Consider the following 24,669-nt stretch of genomic DNA (forward strand, 5'->3'; position numbering starts at 1 on the left):
AAATATTACCATTTTGGGTTGTGGCTTCTGAGAACCCTTTCCTGGGATGCTTCTGTTGTTCTGTAACCTTCTTTCTCTTTCCAGTTTTAGTTCTAACTCAAGCTGGTGCCTGGGATGGGCAGGAGAGGAAAAGGATCATAATTTGAATTTCTGCAATTATACTCGCTAAAGAATGCCAAACCCTTTCTTAAAGCTCAGCAATTAAATTTTAATACTTGATTAATAAAAAGTTACCAGATATATATGGACAATCAGGTTTTAAGGTGTTAAAACACAATAGAGTAAAACCAGTAACACTAAATACAGACAATATGTTTACTATTTCTTGGATAATTAAGAATGTACTTTGCGGCGCCTGAGTGGCTCAGTGGGTTAGAGCCTCTGTCTTTGGCTCAGGTTGTGATCCCAGGGTCCTGGGATCAAGCCCCGCACTGGGCTCTCTGTTCAGCGGGGAGCCTGCTTCCTCCTCTCTCTCTTTGCCTGTCTGCCTACTTGTGGTCTCTGTCTGTCAAATAAATAAATAAAATCTTAAAAAAAAAAAAGAATGTACTTTAAGGGTGGCTCAGTCAGTTAAGTGCCTGCCTTTAGCTGAGCTCATGATCTCAGTCAGGGTCCTGAGACTGTCTCAGGTGGGGCTCCGTGTCCAGCGGGGAGTCAGCTTCTTCCTCTGCCCCTCCCCCTGCTCATGCTCTCTCTCTCTCTCAAATAAATAAATGAAATCTTAAAAAAGGGATGTACTTTAAGATCTCCCAGTGCCTGAGGGTCACCACTCTGAATATCAGTATTTAACATGAACTCTTAATAAAGAGTTGTAGGCAACTGAATGATGTTTAGTAGGGTTAACTACAATTAAAAGACACTATGTACAGAATTTCAGCAAGAAACAACCCGAAAGTACCAGCTCTGTTGTCCCACTTCATCTTAATTAGCTGGTCTCTCTTTAATGTTCAATGTCCAGTTCTACTGTCCGCCACTAGTGTCCTTGGCAGCCATGTGCTTTTATATCCAACAACAAAGTTCTCTTTATTTGAAGTCAGTGGCTTCAGCAAAGAATTGAGTCTCACTGGACAGATGATATGGAAGAGCGGTTAATGGTTAAGGACTTGGAGTCAGAGAGACAGACTTTTTAAGTGCTGCTATTTACTTGTTGCACTGTGTCAATCTGGACAAACTGAACACATCTAAGCTTTAATTAATTTCATCTAAAAGTGGGAGGTAAGACAATTCCTACGAACAGGTTGTTGGGAAGATGTTGGGATTGGATGCCTGTGTGGTGCTTCAAAAAGTTTGTGGCACACAGTAAAAATTTAGGGAATACTATTTTTATCAGTGTTATGTGGGCTATTAATTCTCTTAGTCCTTTTCTCTCTTTATCTGGGGCCCTGGGTTCTGGTTTCCTCTTTTTCTGATCGCAAAGCATGTTGACAAAGATAGGGGAATGTCGATATATGCGAAGCTTCCTCAGTGCTAACTCCAGAGGAAGGACCCTGCGAAGACAGGACAGAGAGGGCTGGCTCAGGGGACCTCCTTCTCTTGCTGCCGGCCTTAGAATTACCCACGACCGCCCTGGGAGCTCCTGGCGCCCTCTCTTCACCGCTGCCTGGTGAGCTGGTCCACTTGCATCTGCAGACTGTTGATCTTTTCTCCGAAGTCCTGCTTGAAGAGCCGGTTGTCTGACTCGGCCGACTGGCGGCCCCGCTCAGCCTGGCGCAATCTGGATGTGAGCCACATGAACTTGTGATAAAAAACAAAAGCCACGGTGGGGAGGAAGACCAAGTTTACAACACAAAATAAAGCAACCCAAGGAAGAGGCGTGGAGAGATACAGGGGGAAAAAAAAAATGCTTTTCAGGACACAGGGGAAGAAACTGTACGAGGATGAGAAGAAAGACAGAGAAGAAACAAACTCTAAAGAAAGGCAAGATGAAGGTGAACCAGGCAGAGGAAAAGGTGATTTTCCAATTTTTTTTTTTTATTCTAGTACTACAGTTTACAGCCATTAGATGATAAACAATAAAACATCACTTTTTAGAAAATCCATATCCAAAGCCAACCTCAAGTACACAGGAATTAAAGTCAAACCCACTTCTTTGTTTGGGTTTATTTCCTAACAGGTTTGGTACCTTATATTTCTGCTTTACACACATGACTGGAACTTGCAAATGGGCAACTACCTTCTTATACGCGGAACGAGAACATTTTCCTGGTCCTTTCCCTACACCACAATCTGTATTAAATCACTGACATTGTACATGAACCCTTACCTAGGCTTTGAGTTCTTCTCTAAGGAAAAGCCTTTGTCAGAGTTTGGCCATCTCTTTCCTCTTCCATTCCTACCAGGTGGTGTGTGACTAAGTGGACAAAGAACTCAGCACCGGGCCTATATGACATTCCTGATCACATTCTCTGGAAAATTCTAATGAATGCTTTCTTCTATAAATCCCGTAACTTTGCACCTATAAAGAAGCACGTTCTAAGAGGTGAAACATCCGGGGCTCTATAGAATAGAACTGGAAAGCATACTCTGTAGTCTTTAAAATGTTTTATTTTAGTGTTGGAACACTCTTCCCAAATGCTCATAGAAAAGGCAACTCATCACCACAAAAGGCTGATGAAGATAAGAAAAGGTGCAAAATTATAAGAACTAAAATAAGTTCAAGAGCACAGTTTATTCCATGAGGTTGGTCATATGCTCTTTGACTTGACTTTGGTTCAAGTCTGTAAGGACCTATAGAAGCACACGTGAAATCTACCTTACTCTCTTAATTCTGGTTTTTCCAAGAAGAAGGTAAAGAGTTTCAAAGCTGGAAGCAAAGGGGGGTTATCTTTGTTCCCACCTAAGCAGCTGAAATGCTGCAAATCATACCAAAATGAGAAAAAATATTTTTTTTTTGTCAAGACTTATTGAAGGAATGAAAGCTTATGTAAAGCCTGTTCCCCCAAATCAAAAGTCATTAAAAAAAAAAAATCCTTTAAAAAAAAAATCCAGGTATTTATAGGATTATTTACAATGTAAAGCCTAGAAAGGGGAGTAGATCTGGGGTCACTTAGAAAAAGAAGCCCTGCTAATTACTATGTATGGAGATCTACAGGAAATTTTTATTTTTAGACTCAATAATAATAAAGAGATTATCATGTATCTATTTCCTACGCTGAAATGGTTTTCTAATAATTAGATGGTTAGTTTCCCAGAGACATTAGCAAATCCCCATTGGAACAGAAAGTAATAGAAACTCTTAAGTAAATGTTTCTAGCGAGAAATGACAGGTGGGAAACCATCACTTATGTTTATACCTTGTTGACTTTACGCCAAAAGGAAAAGCAGGATAGATCTGAAAATTGTGTAGTGTTGTGTTGTGTTTTGTTTTTATAGGAGACGAGTTTTTTCATTAAAATTCTTCTCTCTGAGCTACCTAAATAGGAAGTGGAATTACAGGAAAATGGCAGAGGTAGAAGATGGCGAATCTTAGGAGGGTTTTCCAAGCTTCCACATTAGTATGTTATCGTAAGTTACCTAATCACTAACTTTATCTCTACGAACTTTAAAGAAATGTAAGGATGCGGGTTTGTTCCCTCCCCCCTCAAAGTCACTAAGGCAAAAAAGTTGCAAGCAATCTTGGTTACGGAGAACAGAACTGGAGTGAAATGCTAAGTACTTATCTGTGGCTTGGGGAGTAAACCTACACAAGGAACGTGGGGAGGGGCCGTGGCCTAGGAGACAGAGCTACTTTAGAAGAGTCCAAGTCTGTAGGGCTGTCACCTCCAGTCCATTACATCGCAATGGTAGAGCAGGCTCTCTGGCATGGACAGCGCACCTAGAATCTGGTACTGTCTGAGACTGAGCTGTAAAGGCATCAATAAAAGATGCACAGAGTGTCCATTCCCTAGGCTTTTTTTTTTTTTTTAATGGTGTGTTTATTTATTGGTCGACTTTTAAATGGTGTTTATTTATTGGTCAACTCAACCTTTTTTTTTTAAGGTGTATTTATTTATTGGTCAACAAAGTAATTTCTTGAAGTTGATTTGGCAATTAGTTAAGAACTTATACTAAATGTTCTAACTCAAGGGAGAAAATAAAGAAGAAGAAAAAAACCCATGGCCTAGATATCAAATTGTTGTTGTTGTTCTTGTTTTTTAAGTCCAACAAATTCAGAGTCAATTTTTGGTGACATTTTATGTAGAATCAGAGCTTAAATGAAATAACTTTCAGATTTCTTTCTTTACAATTAAGTTGTACATCAGACTTGCGAGGTGACGAAATGCAAAATGCCTAATGATGTTTTGGGATCAGTTTATTTGCTGCACTATTTAAGGTCTTTGCCTGTTTCACCAAATCCTTTTCACTAAATTAGTAAAATAAAAACAAAAATGGAGTGAAAGGGGAATGAGAGAATGAATAAACGGGAAAGACAAAAATAGCAAGAGAATAAGTCAGCTTAATACTTGAAGAACTCATTATTTTAGTTCTACTTCAAATGCCAAGTCAAAAAACTATTAAAAAATAATTCTATGCAACAGTTCAAAAACCCAATTTATGAACACTGCAATTAATCTGTTAAATCATAAACATGTAACTGCTACGAGCAAGCACTTAGAGAACTTTCTGGAGAGACTGACACCTTTTTATTTAAAACCAGCCAAATCAGAAGCTTCAAACTTGTTTACTGATTTGCAATTAACTCGTGAGTTACCATTAATATTCAGTACCATTCAGGACCCTTCCTGGTTAAGATTTATCTGAATAAAAGCAGTCATCCACTCATCTGTTCATTCACGCATCTGCTAAATGAATTCCTTGTGTGTTCGTGGCACTAAGGCAGAGCCAATGAGGGAACTTAAAAAATTCATTAAGTAACCGGGAGGAATGCACACCCTCATCAGATGATACATATATAGAAAGGGCTGGAACGTGAAGCAGAAGGTGACAAGGAAGCATCACGGACAGGTGTGGATCTAAGGCTATGGGAATTCCGACAAGGACAAATGGGTAGAGGAATCTGAGAAGAAGCATCAGAGGAAGCGTAGGAGAGGTGGTGGCTTTGGAGCCTGAAGGTAAAAAAAGGATCAAAGAACAAGGCAGCGAGAAGAGGAAGGGCCTTCCCAACCAGTGGGGCTGTTGGGCAAGGAGCAGGTGGGGCAAGCGCAGGCGCGCAGGGGCCTGCAGTCATGCGGCTCAAGTAAAAGAAGGGTCATCCGTGGTGTTCGAAGTGGCAACCCACACTGGCCACGCTGAGTGACCACGGGTGCCGTGGCTCCTTCAGTCTTGAAATCTTGGCCATTTCTCTTGGCAGCTGAGTCACCACGAAGAAAACAGGTGGTTTCAGCCAAAGAGAAACAAAAGCAGCCCAGGGGTGTGTTTTGGGCAGCCTGAATTGGAGGTACCTGACGGAAACCGCTGGTCAGAGCACGGAAACCCAAGACTGGGTTTTCAGAGGAGGACAGAGCTGGAGACGGACAGAGGTAAGACTGCAGGCAGGGGGACACTGGACACTACAGAACGGAGAAAGGAGAGAGAAAGGGAGACGGGAAGGGGAGAGGAGTTCAAGTGGTAGAAGGGCCCTCGGTATGCTGCCGCCACTAGCGCCAGCGCGTTCCAAGACTTTGGTGAGGCCGAGTAAAACCCAAACTGCCAGCATATTTAAAAGTGCTTTTGGGACACCTGGGTGGCTCAGTCAGTTAAAAGTCTGCCTTCAGCTCAAGTCATGATCTCAGGGTCCTGGGATCGAGTCCCACATCGGGCTCCCTGCTCAGCGGGGAGCCTGCCTCTCCCTCCCCCCCGCACGCCCCCACAACTGTGCGTGTCTGACCGCGCTCTTTCTCTCTCTCTCACAAAAATAAATAAAACCTTTAAAAAATTTTTAAAAAGCACTTTCATCCTGTGGGCCTCCCTCCTCCAACATGACACCGAAATGGGATTATGTAAGAGGATTACTGTTCTGCTGTTCAAAACAGTCAGGAGAGCCTGAGGTTTCTTACAAATGTTTTCAGTGACATCTTAGAGAAACACAAAATTTAACTGGCTTTCTATTAGCATGTCTGGTGTTAAGCTGGGAGAATTTCATACACTTTGTCGGCCAAGTGCATAGCATTCTCTTCCCTTCCAGCACGGAAAGCCCAAGATGTTTCACTCAAGAAATAGCACTTTTACCTTTGTTCCAGTTGTTTGATGGTAGCAGCCATCTGATTAGTCTTCTCTTCCAAACGACTGTTTAGTTCACTTTTCTGTTTTACTCCTAAGTCTGAACTCTGTTATGGAAAAGAAATATGAGTGATGTACACAGAACATAAAATCCTGAAATAAATCACACACGGCTTTCTGAACCTAACGGTAAGAGATTAAACAGAACTGCTCATATATTTGTCTATCAGTTAATTTCCAAATGGAGAAAGAACAAAATGCAATGTTTAAAATCAGTATTGCTGTCTGCAGCTTTGTCACAGAAATGAACATTACGAGGCTCATCAGTTTATCATTTCAGTGTAAGAACTAACGCCGCGTTGCTTCGCAAAGTAAGGCAGTCAGAAGACAGGTACCTATGATTTCACTTCCATGTGGAATTTAAGGAAAAATAAAAGGATGAACATAGGGGAAGGGAAGGAAAAATAAAATAAGACGAAACCAGAAAGGGAGACAGACCATAAAGATACTTAACTCTAGGAGACAAACTGAGGTGGGGGATGGGGTCACTGGGTGATGGACATTAAGGAGGCCACTCGATGGGACGAGCACCGGGTGTTATGTGCAACTGCCGAATCACTGAAGTCTACCGAAACTACTAGTACACCATACGTTAAAAATTGAATTTAAATAAAGAATGGGAAAAAAAAGCTAATGGAATATATAGTTCAGTTGACAGGGGAGGCTGAAGTGTAGAAATTATTTTACAGGATAAAAAAGACCACTTTCCCCACCAGAATCTGAAAAAGAGCTATGGCTTTCCAGAACAGCATGGGACCCTACGCCGTCTGATCTCTACAGCGGTTTACTGGCCGCCAGCCTCCAAATGCGACGTGAGTCTTCCCTCTTGTATGTGAAGCGTGATTCCAGAGAGACCAGAGGGGCGGAGGGAACCCTGGGAGTTTAGAGAGCCAGTGAGTGTTCCTCTTCTCGGCCCTACCTGCAGCTTGAAGGCAAGTTCATGCTTGAGAGCCCTGAGGTCATCCAGCTGCTGCCGCAGAGACACCAGGGCGTCCTGCTTCTCGCAGACATCCTTCTCCAGCATCTTCATGGCCAGCTCCATCTCCTGTCGCATGCTGATCTGCATCTCCAGTTCTTTCTCCACATCCTGCCCCCAAAGGTAAATAAACTGCTCATTTTCTCTTTCCTCAACGAAGCGCACAAACTACGAAATTCCACAGGAAAAGTTGTAAACTCCAACACTCTCAGGTCTGAATATTCGGGCAAAATAGCTACAAGCTATCATTCGATGCAGAGATACTAACAAAAGAATAGTAATTAGGATCATTGAAAAACGTTTATTCAGTAATTTACAAATCCCCAAAACTTGGTAGGCCAGAGACAGTGCTATTTAATAGGTCTGAAATACACACATACTTGAGATGCTTCATTACAGCGAGACAGCTGGTGTCATGTTCTATCATAGAAATGTACACAAAGTGTTACCCGAGCCAGCGCCAAATGAAGCACTTGCAATTCTCTTCAATTTGGATGTTGTTGATGTCATCAAGAGCCCAAGGAACCCGAAAGATACTCTGGGTCTCGAGGGTAAACATCTCAGTAAGTGAAAATGATCGATATGGTGACTTGAGTTTTTATAATCACGTAGCATGAATCCCCTTTTTGGTCCAATCATTATTACTGCAACATGATTTGGAGGATCAAAGTTACAAAGACCTGAATTTCCTTCTCCAACCATTCTGTTCCCTGGGGCGTATGTAGGAACTTGCTTGGTTTCTTTCCTTTCTGAATAAACCAGTATCTTTTTGTGACAAAAGCATGTGGAAAATTCTGTGTCAGATTTTTAAGATACATGTGCCACTTAACTGAGGCGTCCCTCTGTGCACAGTTACTTGATTCAATCAGATCGCTTCGGAAATGCTGACGTGGGTTATTTCTAGGATCTTCCTCATAGGAAGTGTTTTGAGATCTAATTCATAAACACATAGAAGGAAAGTGATAATTCTAGGATGTTAAACTTATATTGCTGTTTGCTCAGAACATCTGAAGTTCTATTCTATACACTATTACGTGGTCATAATTTTTAGAAATCGAATCACCTTTGTTTTGAGCTTCTTCCTACTTTCGGAGAGAGACACTGTTGCTGGGGGGAGAGCCTGTCGCACCATCACTACTGCAGGAGGAGTTCATTTACCAATCCCAGGGAGGTATTAATGTACTAATCCTTGGCTAAAATCTATTACAGGAGTATTATTCACTATTACACATTTATACACACACACACACATCCTCCAAGGAGACATAACAGAATCTTTGCAGGACGAGGACTGAGGTAGAAAAAGAGTGAGAAATATACACCTAAAAAGAGTGAGAAATATACACCTGAAAGTAATGTAACACTGTATGAACTATACTAAAAAAAAAAAAAAAAAAAAAGTCACCAAAGCAACTAAAGTATCACTGTTCTCTGTACGAACAATATTCTCTTAAGCAAATGCTATGATATGGAAAAATCCACCCTAAGACTTAGTTAAGAGGGCTTCCTTGATGCCATTTTAGTTGAATCAGATAATTAGAAATTTTCTACAGTTTTCCTATATGCAAAATCCACTGTATTCATCAATAACCAGCGAGCCTTTCCTACAGAATTAGGTAATATCCTTGATTAAGAGTGTTGAGCACTACATCTGAAACTAATGATGTACTATATGTTGGCTAATTGAATTAAACTTAAAGAAAAAAAAGTGTTTTATGCAAGTAATGTCCAGTGAAGGTAAAAAGCAACCATATGAAAATTTGCCTTCATGTCTAATTATATTTATAATAAATATACTCAAAATTAAAAATAAAAAGGAGTGAGAAACAGTTTTTTAGGATCTACAAAAATTTGTTGGCCCACTACTAATGTTCCTGAGCCTGGTCTGTTATGATCAAACATCCAAGTGGGCCTTTATGTTTAACGGGTTACTGAACTACTAGAACACAAGTTAAGTTTACCAGTCGCAATTGTGTCTCCTCCTTTAAATGCTTTCTGGCTTCACTCAGTGCTTGTCCTTCTGCAGTTCTGTCCTGCTTAGGACCCTTGAAAAGATAAACAAAATGGTACATATATTTAAGGATTAAAAAAAAATCTATATAGAGTTAGCTGACACTGCTATTTAGTAAGGGAAAATGATTATATTTTATATTTAACTAAACAGGTATAACAATGGATAAAGACAACAAAGAAAATGAAGCAGCTTGGTAAGTAAAAAATTCTCAGCAGAACTGGGTTTTCTCGTCATTTTGTTTAAAGTCCTAAGATAGGTTATCATATCAAGTGCAAGAAGTCTTAAAAGTCAGCTTCTAAATACAAAGTGGCATTCACTGTAAAATGTAAATTGGGCCAAAGGTTCAAACGGTAATATATTCCTTCTTCAGAGATCTCACATTTGGAGTCTCCAACCATCCAGAGAGATCATAGCTAAAAACAAGCAGATCATCAGAAAATTGTGAGGAGTCACAGTTGTTTTCATAACACCCACACATTAAAGTCAAACCCACTATTCACAGAGAACTACACTAGTCCCCACTCTGAGCCTAGCTGCTTACTCTAGCAGAACAATTTTAATAACCATGGCGATCTGGATTCCTAGATCACAGAAGAACAGAAGCTTGCAGGTAAAAGGCAGTGGGGAGACACTAATACCAACAGCAGTGAGAAGGGAGAGATGTCAGCGAGAACATAAAAGCAGAGAAACAGCACCCAGAGCAATCTGGAAACATTTAAGTACAGGGGCTAGAAGCTCAATCAATTCCAACAGCCCCATAAGTGGCATCATTATAACTTAGCATGGAATTGCCAATGTTGGTAATTAGGACTTTCAGTCATCATGAGCAGCTAATTGTGTTACATCATGTCCTCTACCTAGGATTGCTTAGGAGTGTGCAGTACATAAAAGATTTGCAAAAAAATCTGTGTAGACATATATAAAAAATTTGATACCTTAAGGGATCAAGTTATCTAGAAAACTCATTTACATGGTAACTCCCAGTGGTACTAAATAAACACTTCTTACAAGCAGTAACAGGGCCTGAAAACAACGGTATATTCAATATAATAAACATAACACTTAAATACAGTACAAATCACGAGTCCATAACAAGACACTGAATTAGACCGGTTCTTGAAATTTCTAAACAATAGAGACAGAGGTGAAGCCAGGGAGCGTCTGTAGTAAGAACCTCACACCCACGTAAGCTCCATCATTACCCGATTCTGCAGGGAATCTCGGTAAAAACAGTGCAAGTGCTTGATGCTTCCAAACAGTCCTCTAGAGTAGAGCCCCTCCCCTCACCTGCCCCGCCACATTAACACACTCTCTAGGAATATTGTATAAATCCAGTAAGGTTAACCTTCCGATTGGATTCCAATATGTAGGAGCTTTCCTCTTTAACTCGTTCCATTTCTTCTTGTAAGGTAATAATCCTGTTGTTTGCAACTGCAAGCTGTTGAAAAAAATTAAAAAAAAAATTTAGGGTAAGTTTTAGGGTAAATAGGATAAAATAATCCATGATCTGCTAGGACATAACTTTCAGGCTTGCGTATTCCTAGAGAAGGAAAGAAGGTTATCTGTAATCGCATAAAAATGTTTACTGTATCAGAAATTAGGAAAAGTATTTTTAAACTAGGTCAGATAAAAACAAAAAGTATCTCCTGGGGAGCCTGGGCGGCTCAGTGGGTTAACCCATTGCCTTTGGCTCAGGTCATGGTCTCAGGGTCCTGGCATCGAGCCCCGCGTTGGGCTTTCTGCTTGGAGGGGAGCCTGCTTCCCCCTCTGTCTCTGCCTGCCTCTCTGCCTACTTGTGATCTCCCTCTCTCTGTCAAATGAATAAATAAAATCTTAAAAAAAAAAAAAAAAAAAAAAAGGATCTCCTGTTGCTGCTTTTTGTGTAAACTCTTTTTCAGTACCAAAATGTTAACTTAAGATTATCTCAAAGGTGTTCTCATGGGTAACTTATATTTAGCTATAATACCTATTTCTAAAACGTTTAATGAAGAGGTCACGTCTTGCCTTGGGGACTCATAAACCCTACGTAAGACCTTTGATAGATGATTTTTAATAGTAAAGAAATGGAACTTCAAAGTTCTCACTAAAAGATGCCATTAAGTATCGAAGAGATCTGTCATTTCAGCGCCTGAACAGGGAAGGTGACACTACTAGCGGTATATGCTCAGGGAGACGTTTATATCTGTACTCTACAGACCGGGAAAGGAGAAGTGCCAACGCTTTTTCCACTTCCGCACCTGCTAACCTGGATTCCCCCCAGAGAACACGGAGGAGCCTGGATGAGAGGAGGAAGAACACTCAGCAGCTCCTCTCCGCCGGGCTACTCTCCCTTAAATGATCTCCTCACGAGCAGGAAGCACAGGCTCTGCTTGGTTCCCGTTCTAGTGCCTACAGAGGAGCCAGGGCTCAGGCATGAAGTCCGGAAGCCCATAAAGCCCCCTCTGCTCCACGGGCCTAACAGTGCATAAAAAAGTTAACTTTGGACAAGGGTGCCTGCTTTCTAGATCCAGAGACATCCTCAAACAGGTTCTCCCAAGACCTTAACATCAGAGAAAGTATCAGGAAACTATGGCTCTATATCCAAGTGGGTCTTCTAATTCAGTTTTACGAGTAATAAAGTGTGCATTTACATATCTTTACCTGCTTAATTCTCATTTCATCATACCAGTTCAGAATTCAGGAGAGGAAAAAAGGGGTTTTGGTTTTTGTTTTTCACTGGCCCCCTTAAATCCAAAATAGACGGAAATGGGAAAAGGCAGATCTAATTTGTCTTATCGCTTCTTTATAAAGCCTACACACAGGGCTTACTTGTCTCTAAAAATTCTGAGTTTCAAGAAATTAAATGTTACTGGCAAAATAAGTACATAAATGAATTAATTAACATTGGTAATAATAAAATAAATCTAGGTCAGGAGGAGAAGTCTTGTGACTGAGGGAATAAAATTAATGACCACGTTTACTGGCCGCTTATGGTAATATCAGGCACTGGCCTGGGTCCTTATGTATTACCATTTAATTCCCACAAAAACTTGACTATTATTTTATCATTCCCATTTTACAGAGAAGATGTCCAAGAAACAGAGGCTGAAGTTACTGGCCAGGATTAGAAAGCTAGCAAGTGCCGGAGCCGGGGCATGAACGCAGGTCGCCCACCGGCTCTAGAGACCATGGTTCGCTGCGGTGCCCTATTGCCCCAACAGAGGAGCAAGTGGCCCACAGGACAACATTTCTAATCAGAGTATTTCCAAAGCTTTGTAGAGTAAAATTCTAAGGATCATTTCCATTACTTTTTTTTTTTAATTTAAAGATTTTATCTATTTATTTGACAGAGAGAGAGAAAGCGCGAGAGAGTACAAGCAGGGAGAGCTGCAGAGGCAGAGGGAAAAGCAGGCCTCCCGCTGAGCAGGGAGCCAGCTACAGGACGAAGCCAGTGGGCTGGGATCATGACCCGAGCCAAAGGCAGACGTTTAACCGACTGAGCTACCCAGGGGTCCTTCCATTAAGTTTTAACATAATTTAAGAATCTACATCCAAAATTGAAGCCCACAGAGCTGAGTAATAGGGAAGGTGTTTTAAAGTTACGACAATGAAAATGTTCTGAAGAAAGCTGTTTAAACAGCATCTTCCTGGGACGCCTGGGTGGCTCAGTTGGTTAAGCAGCTGCCTTCGGCTCAGGTTGTGATCCCAGCGTCCTGGGATCGAGTCCCACATCGGGCTCCTTGCTCGGCAGGGAGCCTGCTTCTCCCTCTGCCTCTGCCTGCCACTCTGTCTGCCTGTGCTCGCTCGCGCGCGTTCTCTCTCTCTCTGATAAATAAATAAAAAATCTTAAAAAACAAAACAAAACAGCAATCTTCCTGACTAATGCCTAAACTTGGTTCTATTTAAACCAAATGTATGCCATGGTCTGTAAGAGGATAGTTATAGTAAGAAATAGATTAAGATATAGATAAGATAAAGTCTTTGCCACTGGAAAGATTTTTCATAGAGGCGTGTCTGGGTGGCTCAGTGGGTTGGGCCTCTGCCTTTGGTTCGGGTTGTGGTATCGGGGTCCTGGGATCGAGCCCCATGTTGGGCTCTCTGCTCAGCGGGAAGCCTGCTTTCCCCCTCTCTGTCTGCCTCTCTGCCTACTTGTGATCTCTGTCAAGTAAATAAAAAAAAAAAAAGATTTTTCATAGAAACATCTAATGTTATAAAAGAAAAAAATGTAGTTTAGACACTAACAAGTTAGAAAATGTCTTTAATAATCAGAATCAAAGCACAAGGTTAATTTTTATTCTTTATTTGGGGACTTTTCTAAGGGTTTTCCCGTATATATTCTGTGATCTTCAGAGTAACTATGAGGCTGAAAGGAGAAGTGTAAACATCTCATCTGCTGGGCAGGGAACCGGGCCTCTTGGAGGTCAAGTGACCGACCCTCCTACGTGACTCGTAAGCAGCATGACACGCAAGCAGGGGTTGCTGGCTTCCGACCAGCGCTCTTTAGGTTACTGACCCTCCCCCTGCAAGGAGGAAATAAGGCCCAGGAGGGTGGGAGCTTGCCAGTCAGGCACACGCCAATCAGTGCACCAAGAAATCATTGTCTAGCTCTTGCACAGAAGCAGTACCAGTTAGAATGGCCAAAATTAGCAAGACAGGAAACAACATGTGTTGGAGGGGATGTGGAGAAAGGGGAACCCTCTTCCACTGTTGGTAGGAATGCGAGTTGGTGCAGCCACTTTGGAGAACAGTGTGGAGATTCCTCAAGAAATTAAAAATAGAGCTTCCCTATGACCCTGCAATTACACTCCTGGGTATTTACCCCAAAGATACAGATGTCATGAAGAGAAGGGCCATCTGTACCCTAATGTTTATAGCAGCAATGCCACAGTCGCCAAACTGTGGAAAGAACCAAGATGCCCTTCAACGGACGAATGGATAAGGAAGATGTGGTCCATATACACTATGGAGTATGATACCTCCATCAGAAAGGACGAATACCCAACTTTTGTAGCAACATGGATGGGACTGGAAGAGATTATGCTGAGTGAAATAAGTCAAGCAGAGAGAGTCAATTATCATATGGTTTCACTTATTTGTGGAGCATAACAAATAGCATGGAGGACATGGGGAGTTAGAGAGGAGAAGGGAGTTGGGGGAAATTGGAAGGGGAGGTGAACCATGAGAGACTATGGACTCTGAAAAACAATCTGAGGGTTTTGAAGTGGCGGGGGGGGGTGGGAGGTTGGGGGAACCGGGTGGTGGGTATTAGAGAGGGCACAGTTTGCATGGAGCACTGGGTGTGGTACAAAAACAATGAATACTGTTACACTGAAAAGAAACAAACAAAAAAAAAAAAAAAAAAAAAAAGAAGCAGTACCCAAATGTCTGCTCAATGAACAAAGGATGAGTATCAAGCTACAAGCTTCCACTACTGCACATTAGTAAACTGTATGTCGGTCAAAGAATTTCCAAAACACTCACCTCCTCTGTCAGTTTAGTGTTGGATTTTTCTAACGCATCCACTTTTGCCTGAAGATTGTTTACCGTAGCACTGTAAAGAGAAAAACATGACCATTTCTCCTGAAAAACAGAACATCCTGTCCTACCCGTGTACACAAGCATCACAGGTATCACCCCGTCGCCTAATGTCCACAGCTCATGGTGGACTTGCAGGCTCTAAGACAGTCCCAAGGGGCTGTGGACCGTACCTGCTGTACTCTTGGCACTGAGCTCTGCACTACAGCACTTGCTGGATGAAACAAAAGAGCTGATCCAGGCCACTCTCAGCTCTAAAGTTTACGTACATATAAGGACAAGCTACCTGAATCAAGGGCTTGCCATGTACCACGCACTTTCCTAAATGTTTTTATTTGCCTTATTTCATTTACTCCTTTCAACAACCCTATGCACCAGGTATCCCTAAATATAGATAAAGAAACTGAGGCATGAAAAGAGTAACTCACATTTTTATTTCACTATCAAATGTGTGTTTTTGCTTGACTAACCTCTCCATAATTCACTGTAGTCATTATTAGTTCTTGGTCCCCAGAGAAAATATACTTAAATTGTTTTTGAATTTTCTAGCTGAAATCAAGACTACTCAATATTTATATTGATACTGGTATAATCATGCTATAGGTTTTACTTAAATTATCTTTGTAAGAGAATTATTAAAAATAGTTAATGGGTATATTAATTTTTCTGAATTATTTGACAGTCTTTAGCATAGCAAGAACACCAATATACTTGAAAATATCAACAGACTGTTTCATGTTCTGGACAGTTCTGAAAAATAGTATTTGGTAAATTAATGCTAGTGATAGTAAAGGGAGGGTAAGTTAATACCATCAATTCAATGTATAAATGAAAAATGCAAGGACCAACATGATACAACTAATCTAAAGGTAGTAAGTGGTTTGCTCAAGCTCAATCTTGAAATATGTGGTTGGACCTACTGAACTAAGGATGTTTGTCACATGTTTAAGAATTCTTAACTGAACATACTTATTTAATCACTAGAGTCATAATTACATACTAATCTTATACTGCCTTTCACTAGAGGTCACCAAAATGGTTAAACGACATTTAATTTAGTGCCTAGCTTAGTGCCCGGCAAGCAGGAAGTCCGTATTTTTGTTGAGTATTGCCTGAACTGATCCTCATGGTTTATCAGTTTACTGTTTACTTCTCCTTTCCTTCACAACAGAATCCCCAGGGAAGTAGAAGTATTAACTCATTCTTTACTTTAGGTGTCTGTTGAGTTCTTCTACATAGTTCTTCTGATCCAGAATTGCAGTAATCTGGCCATCTCTGGGTGTAGAAATAAAATAAATAACATTAGAAGTACCAAGATCCCCCTCCCCCAGTCTTTTCATAGAACACAGAAAGAAAACCATAGTACAGACACACTGAACCAAAAGACAGACCTGATGTATAACGCTTCCAAAAGACTCAGATACTTAAAAATGAAACAAAAAATTCTCTACATTAAAAGGCCTTTATTGCAGCTTACATACCTTAATAACTTCGGTTATAGGTATAACATTACATTCTATACATTCTATCAGAGGCATTTTAAAAATAAAAATTTTCTTCTCATCATTGATAGCTTTTTTTCTTTCTGTCTGTCTCTCTCTCTCTTTTTTTTTTAGTTTGTGTGTAGTTGTGTATAGTTTTTAAATAATTTAAAATTATTTGCTTTCCGCTTCCTGGTCTCAGAGTCAGGTTTGAGACTCAGGGACATAAACCTCAATACTGTCTGCCCTCTCCCTGGCTGAGTTCTGCCTCACGGAAGCTGCCCGCTGGGCTACCAGGGGTCTCTTGTGGGCCTCCTGGTGCTGCTTGTCCCCGAGGCTGGAGGCCTTGTCCTGGCTCCCGGCTGGCTGGGATTTAGCTAAAGTTTTGCCAGTACTCCTTATAACAACAATTTTCCATTTGTCATAGGAATTAAATTAAGCTGATTTTGGCATAATAATTGTGATTCCCAAAGGCCTTATCTTTGCCTTTCAATGTTGATTTCATTTCAAAGTGAATGGTATAAAAGGCTTTCACAAAGATCAAGTGTTTAATGTTACATGAGCAAATAAAGAGTGGAAACAGGAAGTTCACTTCTGGAACCAACTAATTTGTTACAGCCAAGTTAGAAAGCCAGACTTTTCAATTAAAGTCAAATCAAGGCCACATACCTCTAGTACTAAAAGAATAAATGATGTAGTCTTGGCTCAATGTCCAAAGTTAAGAATGTCAGATTAATGGTGCTTTCAACTGCTAAATTTATCAAGAGTATTAGGCAGTATGCATCTGATGTCTAATTTCTAAGGACCATATGGATCTTTCAAAACTTTTTTGAAATAATTTTAGATTTACAAGAGTTGAAACAGTAGTGCAGGTCCCCAAATACTCCTCACTCTGCTACCCCGAATGTCAATGTTTCATATAAGTCCATAATACATGTTTCATATTTCATGTTTTAACAAAACCGAGAGGGCAATCCTCCTGATCAAGAAGACGATGTTTTCAAATACTACTTCAAGAGATGGAACACTGAATTCCTTTATAAACCCCTTTATTTTATTAACCTCTGAACCACACTGTAGGAAAATCACTTCACTAAAACCTCTCTTAGGGTTTAGCGGGCACAAGAGTCAGCTCTTTTTGACAAGACTATGAAAACTATATCATCAGAAATTCTTTCAGCAAATCTGTTAAAGCACCATTGTTGTAAACTTTAAAGGCTATCAAAGAACATTAAAGAAAAAAGAAACTCCGTTGTCTCTGTACGTACCCTTCACTACCTTTACTGCTGTTCCCATCCTTGAGATACATTGAAAAATCTATAACTCCAACCTACAGAGAGAATTTTCAAAATTTAAGATAAGATTAGATACTTTTTAAAAGGCATTAATACAATATCTCTTCCTGGGCATTCAAAATAGCAATAAAGTCATGGCCATTATTTGAAATTTTTGATGAAAATGGGGTGCCTGGGTGGCTCAGTCCATTAAGCATCTGCTTTCGGCTTGGGTCATGATCCCAGGGTCCTGGGATCGAGTCCCACATCAGGCTCCCTGCTCCGTGGGGGAGACGGCTTCTCCCTCTGCCTCTCTGTCATGAATTAAATGAATTAAAAAAAATTTTTTTTGGATGAAAATGTTTTACTTTTATTATATCAAGAACTTGAGAACAGATGAAAGTAAGTAAAGAATCGAGATTAAGGCAACAGGACCAGAAGACCAGATCATGCAAGTCAACACAAGGCTCTAAGAAAGTCAACAGAAAGCTTACTATAAATTTAAGGCTTAAAGTTTCTTTCTCTTTGGTTTCTCTCAAGTATTCTGCTACTGAATCCCTATTCACTTTTAGGAATAACGTTTTAAAAATTCTAATTACTATTTCCTTAAAGAAGTTTCAGAAAATGCAGATAAGTAAAAGGAAGTAATACAAAATACCCATAGTTCCAACCACCCCGAGAGGACCACTATAACATTTTGGTATTTATTCTTCCAAACTTACATTGATGCAATATGTCTAAATTTTTCAGGACTGCTATCATTCAGCTTATTTCTCTTTTAAAATTGAGTTCAAAATATCCTACTTCCTCTTCCACTTTCTCAGAGTATAAAGTAACAGAAATTTGCTGTAGTATTTCAGAGAAGGGGTGAGAAAGTATCATAGTGAAAGTGAAGGGGTGAGAAAGAGTCATAGTGAAAGTGATAGCTTTATTTATTGAGCAATTCATATGTGCCAGGCGCTGTACCAGGTGTATCACATGTAATAATTCTTTCATTCCTCACTATACCCTATGAAATAGATACAGATATTCTTTTTTCTCCCTGTATTACAGCTAAGAAGCGTGATGCATCAAGAAACTAACTACAAAATTTATTCAGCTAAAAAATTAAGCAGCAGAATCCGAACCTAAACAGTTTAGTTTTAGTCTGTATTCGTAACTGCCACGCCTGTGTATGTATTTTAACCTGTGTCTCTCTGTGTGCATTTTAGTCTGTATGAAATATTTTACTTTATTATTTTAAAATATTTTAATTATTTATTTGACAGAGAGAGAGAGAGACAGCGAGAGAGGGAACACAGCAGGGGCAGAGAGAGAGGGAGAGATCATGACCTGGGCCGAAGGGAGTCGCTTAATGACAGAGCCACCTGGGAGCCCCAATCTGTATAAAATATTTTAGGCACGGATTACAATCAAGACAAGAATGTGAAAAATATTCATAATACATAAATGAGTCAAGTTAGAAGGAAAAGTAAGTTGCTTATATTCACATCAAAAATGCACAAATCCAATTTATGACTCACAGAATTTCCCTTAATTTGGCTGGTATGATCCGATCCACCCAAATTCTGAGATAACAGAGCTCAGAGACACGCTTGGTGACTGAGCCTCTTTTGCATACCTGAGAGTCCAAGTCTTCTCCTTTCATGCAGAAATTGGCATCAATGACATTCAGACCCACCAAGAGACCAGCAATTATGGCTCCTTCTTCTTCCATCATGAGGGCATTGGGTTCGTAGAATTCACTGTAAGTGAAATCCACACAATTCCAATAATAAAACCTCAAGAATCCAATGATGTAATCTTGAGACGAGCAGAAAATGCTGGCCTCATGGTTGAATATGAGTACCAAAATAATAGCGAAAAACTTAAAAAAAAAAAAACCCAAAACAGATGGCTTGGAAAGTTTATTTTAGACAATACGTGCATGAGTAGACTCTAGATATTAGTCCCTGAAAGAAAAGTGATGAGAATGATACTTTCATTGAAGTGACTGTTTATATGCTTTTCCCTTATATTTATTTGCATTTGAGATGCAAGGGACAATTTTTCAATCTTGAAGCATCTTTAAAAAATTGGTTTTTCAAAATTTGCCTCAGAGATTTGGTTTATTTATAAGCGGAGGTGTAGTGTGACCACACTGTTATTCTAATTTGCATTCACATGATAGCTTGTGAACTTACGTATCTTTATATATATATATGCATATGTATTTATGTACATGTATATATATATATTTTAAGATTTATTTATTTGAGAGGGAGAGAGAAAGAGAACACGCACTCAGGAGTGGGGAGGGGGCAGAGGAAGGGGGAGAGAAATCCTCAAGCAGACTCTGCTGCGCATGGAGGCGGAGGCAGGCTCCGTCCCACCACGCCGAGATCATGACCTCGGCCGAAACCGCCCGGCAACTTAACCGACTGAGCCACCCATGCACCCCGATACGTATTTATAAAGTAAGCTCTATACCCAATGTGGGACTCGACTCAGGACGGCGAGATCAAGAGTCGCATGTTCCACTGACTGAGGCAGCCGCGACCCCTTCCCCCCCGTTTTCTGTTTACTGGCCATTTTGATTTTGTCTCGTGAAATGCTTATTCAAACCCTTTACTCATTTTAACATTTACTTGGCTCTCTTTTTCTTACTGGATTGAAGGAGTTCTTCGCATACCCTGAATGTGCATCATTTGTTGAAGATATATATTACAAATAGCTCCTTTCACTCTGCGGGTTGCCTTTTAACCTTGTGTCTTTTGATAAATGAAGTTCTTCATTTTAATGCAGACCAATGTATCAATTTTTTTCCTTTAAGAGTAGAGCTTTTTATGTCTTATTTAAGAAATATGTCTTATTTATGTCTACCTTGTATTTTCTTCTAAAAGTTTTACTGTTTTCCCTTTCCTGTTTATATCTATAATCCATCTGGAAATTTTTTTGTGTATGCTCTTTCTAAATTTCATGTTACATGTCTGCTTCCCTGGCTTACTGAGCCTGGGCACATGCCAATATGTCAAAAGCCTTTCTTGTTTTTGGGGGGGTTATCACATTTTGGACTGCCCTGTATATGTGCCACAGTGACAGACTGAACATATGTACCAAATAAGTACCCGTTCAAGAGTGTGTGTGTGTGAGGTGTGGGAGAAGGTATTAGTCGAGCTACATGAAACTGCCACGATATCAACTGGTTTTGATCTGTGAAAATGGCAAATTTCTACGATTTGACCTCATACGATATAGAACCCGGCAAGAAAAGAACAAAGTTTAACAAGATGTGCATACCTGAGAAGTTCCTTCTTATTGATCAGAGCTTTCATATATTCTGAGAGTTTCTTCTGCATTAATGCCAAGCGAAGCCAGGCTCTTCCTCTGCCTACCGGTGTCCTAGAGAAACACAGGAACCGAACAACTCAAAGTAGCAGAGCTGGGGCCACGGTGGGGGAGATTCCCGTCCTCTCGCTCACAGTCCTCAGTAGAACATGCACACTGAGGTGCTCCCTACGACCTCCTCCACCTCATCTCTATGTAAGGAATTCTGCGTGGAGTGAATGGTGCAATGAAGGGGCTCGTGGGTCTGGGGGTGTGTTTGGAACAAGTGCTCTGGTGAAGAATTAGTTACTGAATGAGACTACGATCTGAAGACAGATCCTCTGGGAGGCCCAAGTGAAAACGTTCCATCACGTTGGCAACCGTAACTCCTCAGAGACTTAGCGTGGATCACGTAAGTACCCACATACTAGTAATGCGGACACAGTCCACGTAGGCCGCTATCTAATTAAAGTTAAACCAGCCTAACTTAGTACGATGGTTACTACTCTTTTTCAAGTTCTGGGGTAGGTTCCCAGTGTCTGTAGCTAAGGTTCACTTCACAACTGTTTTAATCTTGGCTCTCAAACATTCTTTTTCTTAATCATGTTTAGCATGCTCCCTCCTTAGATCTCATTTCTTGAGATTCGAACTGATTCCCACAAGTGCTTTAAGAGGATGAGAAAACGTTTGGTCTTTTAACATGAATACAAGCTCTTTAAAATTAATAATAATCTTAATTTTAATCCCTCACAGGTACACTTCTCTTCGTATTCGATATGAGTAGTTCTCTCACAACAGTTCTGACGCACAGAGTTTTCTTTTTGGATTGTTATGAAATAAATTATTATGGTCATCATTATCTCGAGTCTTCAAGGAGATAGTTAATAAGAATGTTTTCCCAACAGAATTCAACCTTAAACTTACTTAAGTCCTGGAAGATCTTTAACACTTGCTGTTATCTCTGCAGCTTCTGGAACAAGCTTTTCTACCAATTCTAGAGGCCCCCAGAAGGATTTATTTTGTCCAAGAAAGGTTTTCTTAGCTAAGGTGATAAAAACAAAGCAGTATTTTAATATTCTTTGCAACATAAACATGCTCTCAACACACAAACACGTACACACACTTCTTTCTCATCCGTTCAATCCTTTTTCTCAGGGAACTAGTCCTACATTATTAGACAGTTCTAAAACTATTCATGCTTTCAGAACAGGTAGCGTTTCGTGACAATTAAAACCTCCCACTTCCCAAGACTCAGCCCTTTCTCTTTCAGGAAGAACTTATAACTAGCCCGATATAATAAAACATTTTATAGTACTTAAAGCTGCATGCTATTAGTGAGGAAAACAGTCCAATGGGAAAGAATACATAATCCAGAAACAGGCTGTTAGGTACTAGGGAAGGAGCACGGAGAACAAGACCAGGTCCTGTCCTCAAACCTTATGGTTAAGTGGAAGAGCGCAAAAGCAAGAGTCCACTGTGTGACCTTGGGCAAGTTAGTGCTCATTCTAGGCCTCTTTCCACCTGTCAAACAGAAGGGCTGTACTGGACTAGTAATGTCTGTTCCAGCTCTAGAATTTAGAGATCAGTGTTTCGTAAGCCCTGTGTGCTCTTTAATTCAACCACATCCCTGTGCCTGTACAGGCGGCATTCCAGTAGGTTAGTATTACTAATTCAAGCCTCTTATTCTTGGGCTCCATAAAGACTGCTTTTCTTCTTCGGGATGTGCTGCCTGAATACAGCTGTGCGCACATCTGCAACCTGGGGCCATGGCCTACCCTTCAGGCCGTGTTTCAGGCAGTGCTCCATCACCACGAAGAACTGCTGGAGGGGAGCGTAGTCGGAGTCCAGAGTCCTCCCCAGGTTCAGAGCAGATTCAATCAAGCCCTTGATACTCAGCTTGGCCATGTTCATCAGGTTCATGCGTTCGTTAGCCATGAGATAATTAGGATCTACAGCCAAAGAGAGAGAGAATGGACCATGGTTACTGGAAACAGCACATTTAAAAATTCAGCATGTCACTGTGTTGACATGAGCATCGAAGGTACAAGAGCAAAGCTCGGTAGGGCTGTTGGTATCTTACTGAGAAGGAAGACAGTGGCACTGAACTGTACTGTTCGGTTTATATTCTCTGCCAAGTTTTACTTGCTGTTAAAAAGAAAGATGCCTTGGGGCACCTGGGTGGCTCAGTGGGTTAAAGCCTCTGACTTCGGCTCAGGTCATGATCCCAGGGTCCTGGGATCGAGCCCTGCATCAGGCTCTCTGCTTAGTGGGGAGCCTGCCTCCCACTCCTCTCTCTCTGCCTGCCTCTCTGCCTACTTGTGATCTCTGTCTGTCAAATAAATAAATAAAATCTTGAAAAGAAAAAAAAAAAGATGCCAGTTTCCCTCAGGAATCTTTCTTTTTAAAAAATATTTTATTTATTCATTTGACAGAGAAAGAGACAGAGAGAGAGAGAGGGAACACAAGCAGGGGCAGAGAGAGAGGAGGAAGCAGGCTCCCCACTGAGCAGGGAGCCCGAGGCGGGGCTCGATCCCAGAACCTGGGATCATGACCTGAGCCGAAGGTGGAAGCTTAACAAACTGAGTTACCCAGGCGCCCCTCCCTTAGGAATATTCTGGATGCAACAGTGAAATTACTTATTTTATCCATTTCAGGTCTTCAGCACAGTCTTAATACGCTCACCACTAGCCCTGCCATGACCCTAACTCGGCTGCCCATCACAGCCACGACGGCACAGCCTTCCCGCCGGTCTCCAGGATGCCACCCTGGCCCTGCCCCCTTTCTCCACAGTGTGTCAAGCGCTCTAAAAATTACAGCCAATGTAGGGGAAAAAAAGTACTTAAACTTTGTTCCAAATACACTATATACATTATTAGTATTATTACTTATGCTAATTATATTATTATTTAAACTAAGCATTACTAAATAAACTAATTAACAGTATTAGCTCCCCCAGTTTTGAGACTCGGCATACAGTGTGATAAGCTACTTGAGGAAAGGGACTAAGCACCACATTTTATCCGACAGAACTCAGAACAATCCAGGCACTCACGACTCCCACTTGCTGGTGCCGACTCCGTGCCGGGTACCGTGGGTTGCTCCCGGCAGTTAGGATTTCAATCCCTCCTTACACCGGGCCGTGAGACAGTGACCGAGAGCACCAACTTACATACGTAGCTTAAGAGTGTAAAGCTGAGCCCTGAGCCCAGCCGCTAAGAGACAACAAAGCCAGAGTCTAAACCAGGGCTCTCTGCCTCCGATACCTATGCTCGGGGCCATTAGAATCTACTCACGAATGAACCAGTGACTCCAAAGGATATTTATCCTTCTCTCTGCTGGCCATTCTTTTACAGGACTACCTTACTTAATTCTTGTGACTTCATCATTAAATATCGTCCCTTCTTTTAGAGAGGTAAAGCAGGACCACACAGTTAACAGATTGAAGGCCAAACAGTTCATAAATGGCAGAATTTGGACCTAGATCTGACACGAAAGCTAATGGATCCTCTCAAAGGTCAAATGTATCGTGTTTTTAAAAACTAGAAAAGGCCCAGACATCCATGAACTATTTTACCACTTGACAAAAAATAGTAATAAAATCCATGTACCCGTAACACAAAAAAGCTACAACATAAAACAGATTATTTCACTCAACTTGTTCCTAATTTTCTTCATGAAAAGTTTTCAATTGTATCTGCTTTCACAGTTGAATAAGCAGAATCAAATGCCAAATTCTAAGCTACTTTTCATTAAGTTTATGGACTTGCAGATTTATAATCCCAACTATATAAATTTGGTTTGTTGTGTTCTCTGAGATATTTTCAGAGAAACACTTCATTAAGAAGTCAGAAGTGGTATATGTTATCATTGATTCTTTCTTGCACAACAAATGTTTTAAGGCCGTGC

General features: G+C 40.7%; 1 protein-coding gene and 1 long non-coding RNA gene across 19 annotated transcripts in view; one reads left to right on the forward strand and one right to left on the reverse strand.

Annotated features, from left to right (window-relative positions):
• Positions 1 to 24,669, reverse strand: part of RUFY3 (RUN and FYVE domain containing 3) — an 84,298-nt gene that overhangs the window by 8,779 nt on the left and 50,850 nt on the right. For 7 of the 17 annotated variants that reach the window (XR_014310525.1, XM_082726321.1, XM_082726310.1 and 4 more), the window contains 13 exons: positions 22,539 to 22,712; positions 21,688 to 21,805; positions 20,737 to 20,838; positions 19,079 to 19,202; positions 17,452 to 17,513; positions 15,912 to 15,977; positions 14,649 to 14,718; positions 10,534 to 10,626; positions 9,136 to 9,219; positions 7,118 to 7,285; positions 6,148 to 6,245; positions 1,595 to 1,714; positions 10 to 109 (listed from right to left, as the gene is read on the reverse strand). Coding sequence is in view for 12 of the 17 variants with exons in the window: in XM_082726321.1 (XP_082582447.1) it covers positions 10 to 109; positions 1,595 to 1,714; positions 6,148 to 6,245; positions 7,118 to 7,285; positions 9,136 to 9,219; positions 10,534 to 10,626; positions 14,649 to 14,718; positions 15,912 to 15,977; positions 17,452 to 17,513; positions 19,079 to 19,202; positions 20,737 to 20,838; positions 21,688 to 21,805; positions 22,539 to 22,712 (1,379 nt within the window). In the remaining 5 variants the exon portion in view is untranslated. Of the gene's footprint in view, positions 1 to 9; positions 110 to 129; positions 502 to 1,555; positions 1,735 to 1,950; positions 4,343 to 6,147; positions 6,246 to 7,117; positions 7,286 to 9,135; positions 9,220 to 10,533; positions 10,627 to 14,648; positions 14,719 to 15,911; positions 15,978 to 17,451; positions 17,514 to 19,078; positions 19,203 to 20,736; positions 20,839 to 21,687; positions 21,806 to 22,538; positions 22,713 to 24,669 lie in introns of those variants that run through there. The other 10 variants (XM_082726312.1, XM_082726313.1, XM_082726314.1 and 7 more) reach the window with 7 other exon arrangements.
• The window catches only part of LOC309862462, a 37,814-nt gene continuing 20,268 nt past the window's right edge, over positions 7,124 to 24,669 (forward strand). The window contains exons 1-2 of one of the 2 annotated variants that reach the window (XR_014310533.1): positions 7,124 to 7,297; positions 9,339 to 9,381. This is a non-coding gene — a long non-coding RNA (uncharacterized lncRNA). Of the gene's footprint in view, positions 7,298 to 9,235; positions 9,382 to 24,669 lie in introns of those variants that run through there. The other variant, XR_014310534.1, reaches the window with a different exon arrangement.

Source organism: Mustela nivalis, assembly GCF_964662115.1.
Source record: "Mustela nivalis genome assembly, chromosome: 4".
Taxonomy (NCBI): domain Eukaryota; kingdom Metazoa; phylum Chordata; class Mammalia; order Carnivora; family Mustelidae; genus Mustela; species Mustela nivalis.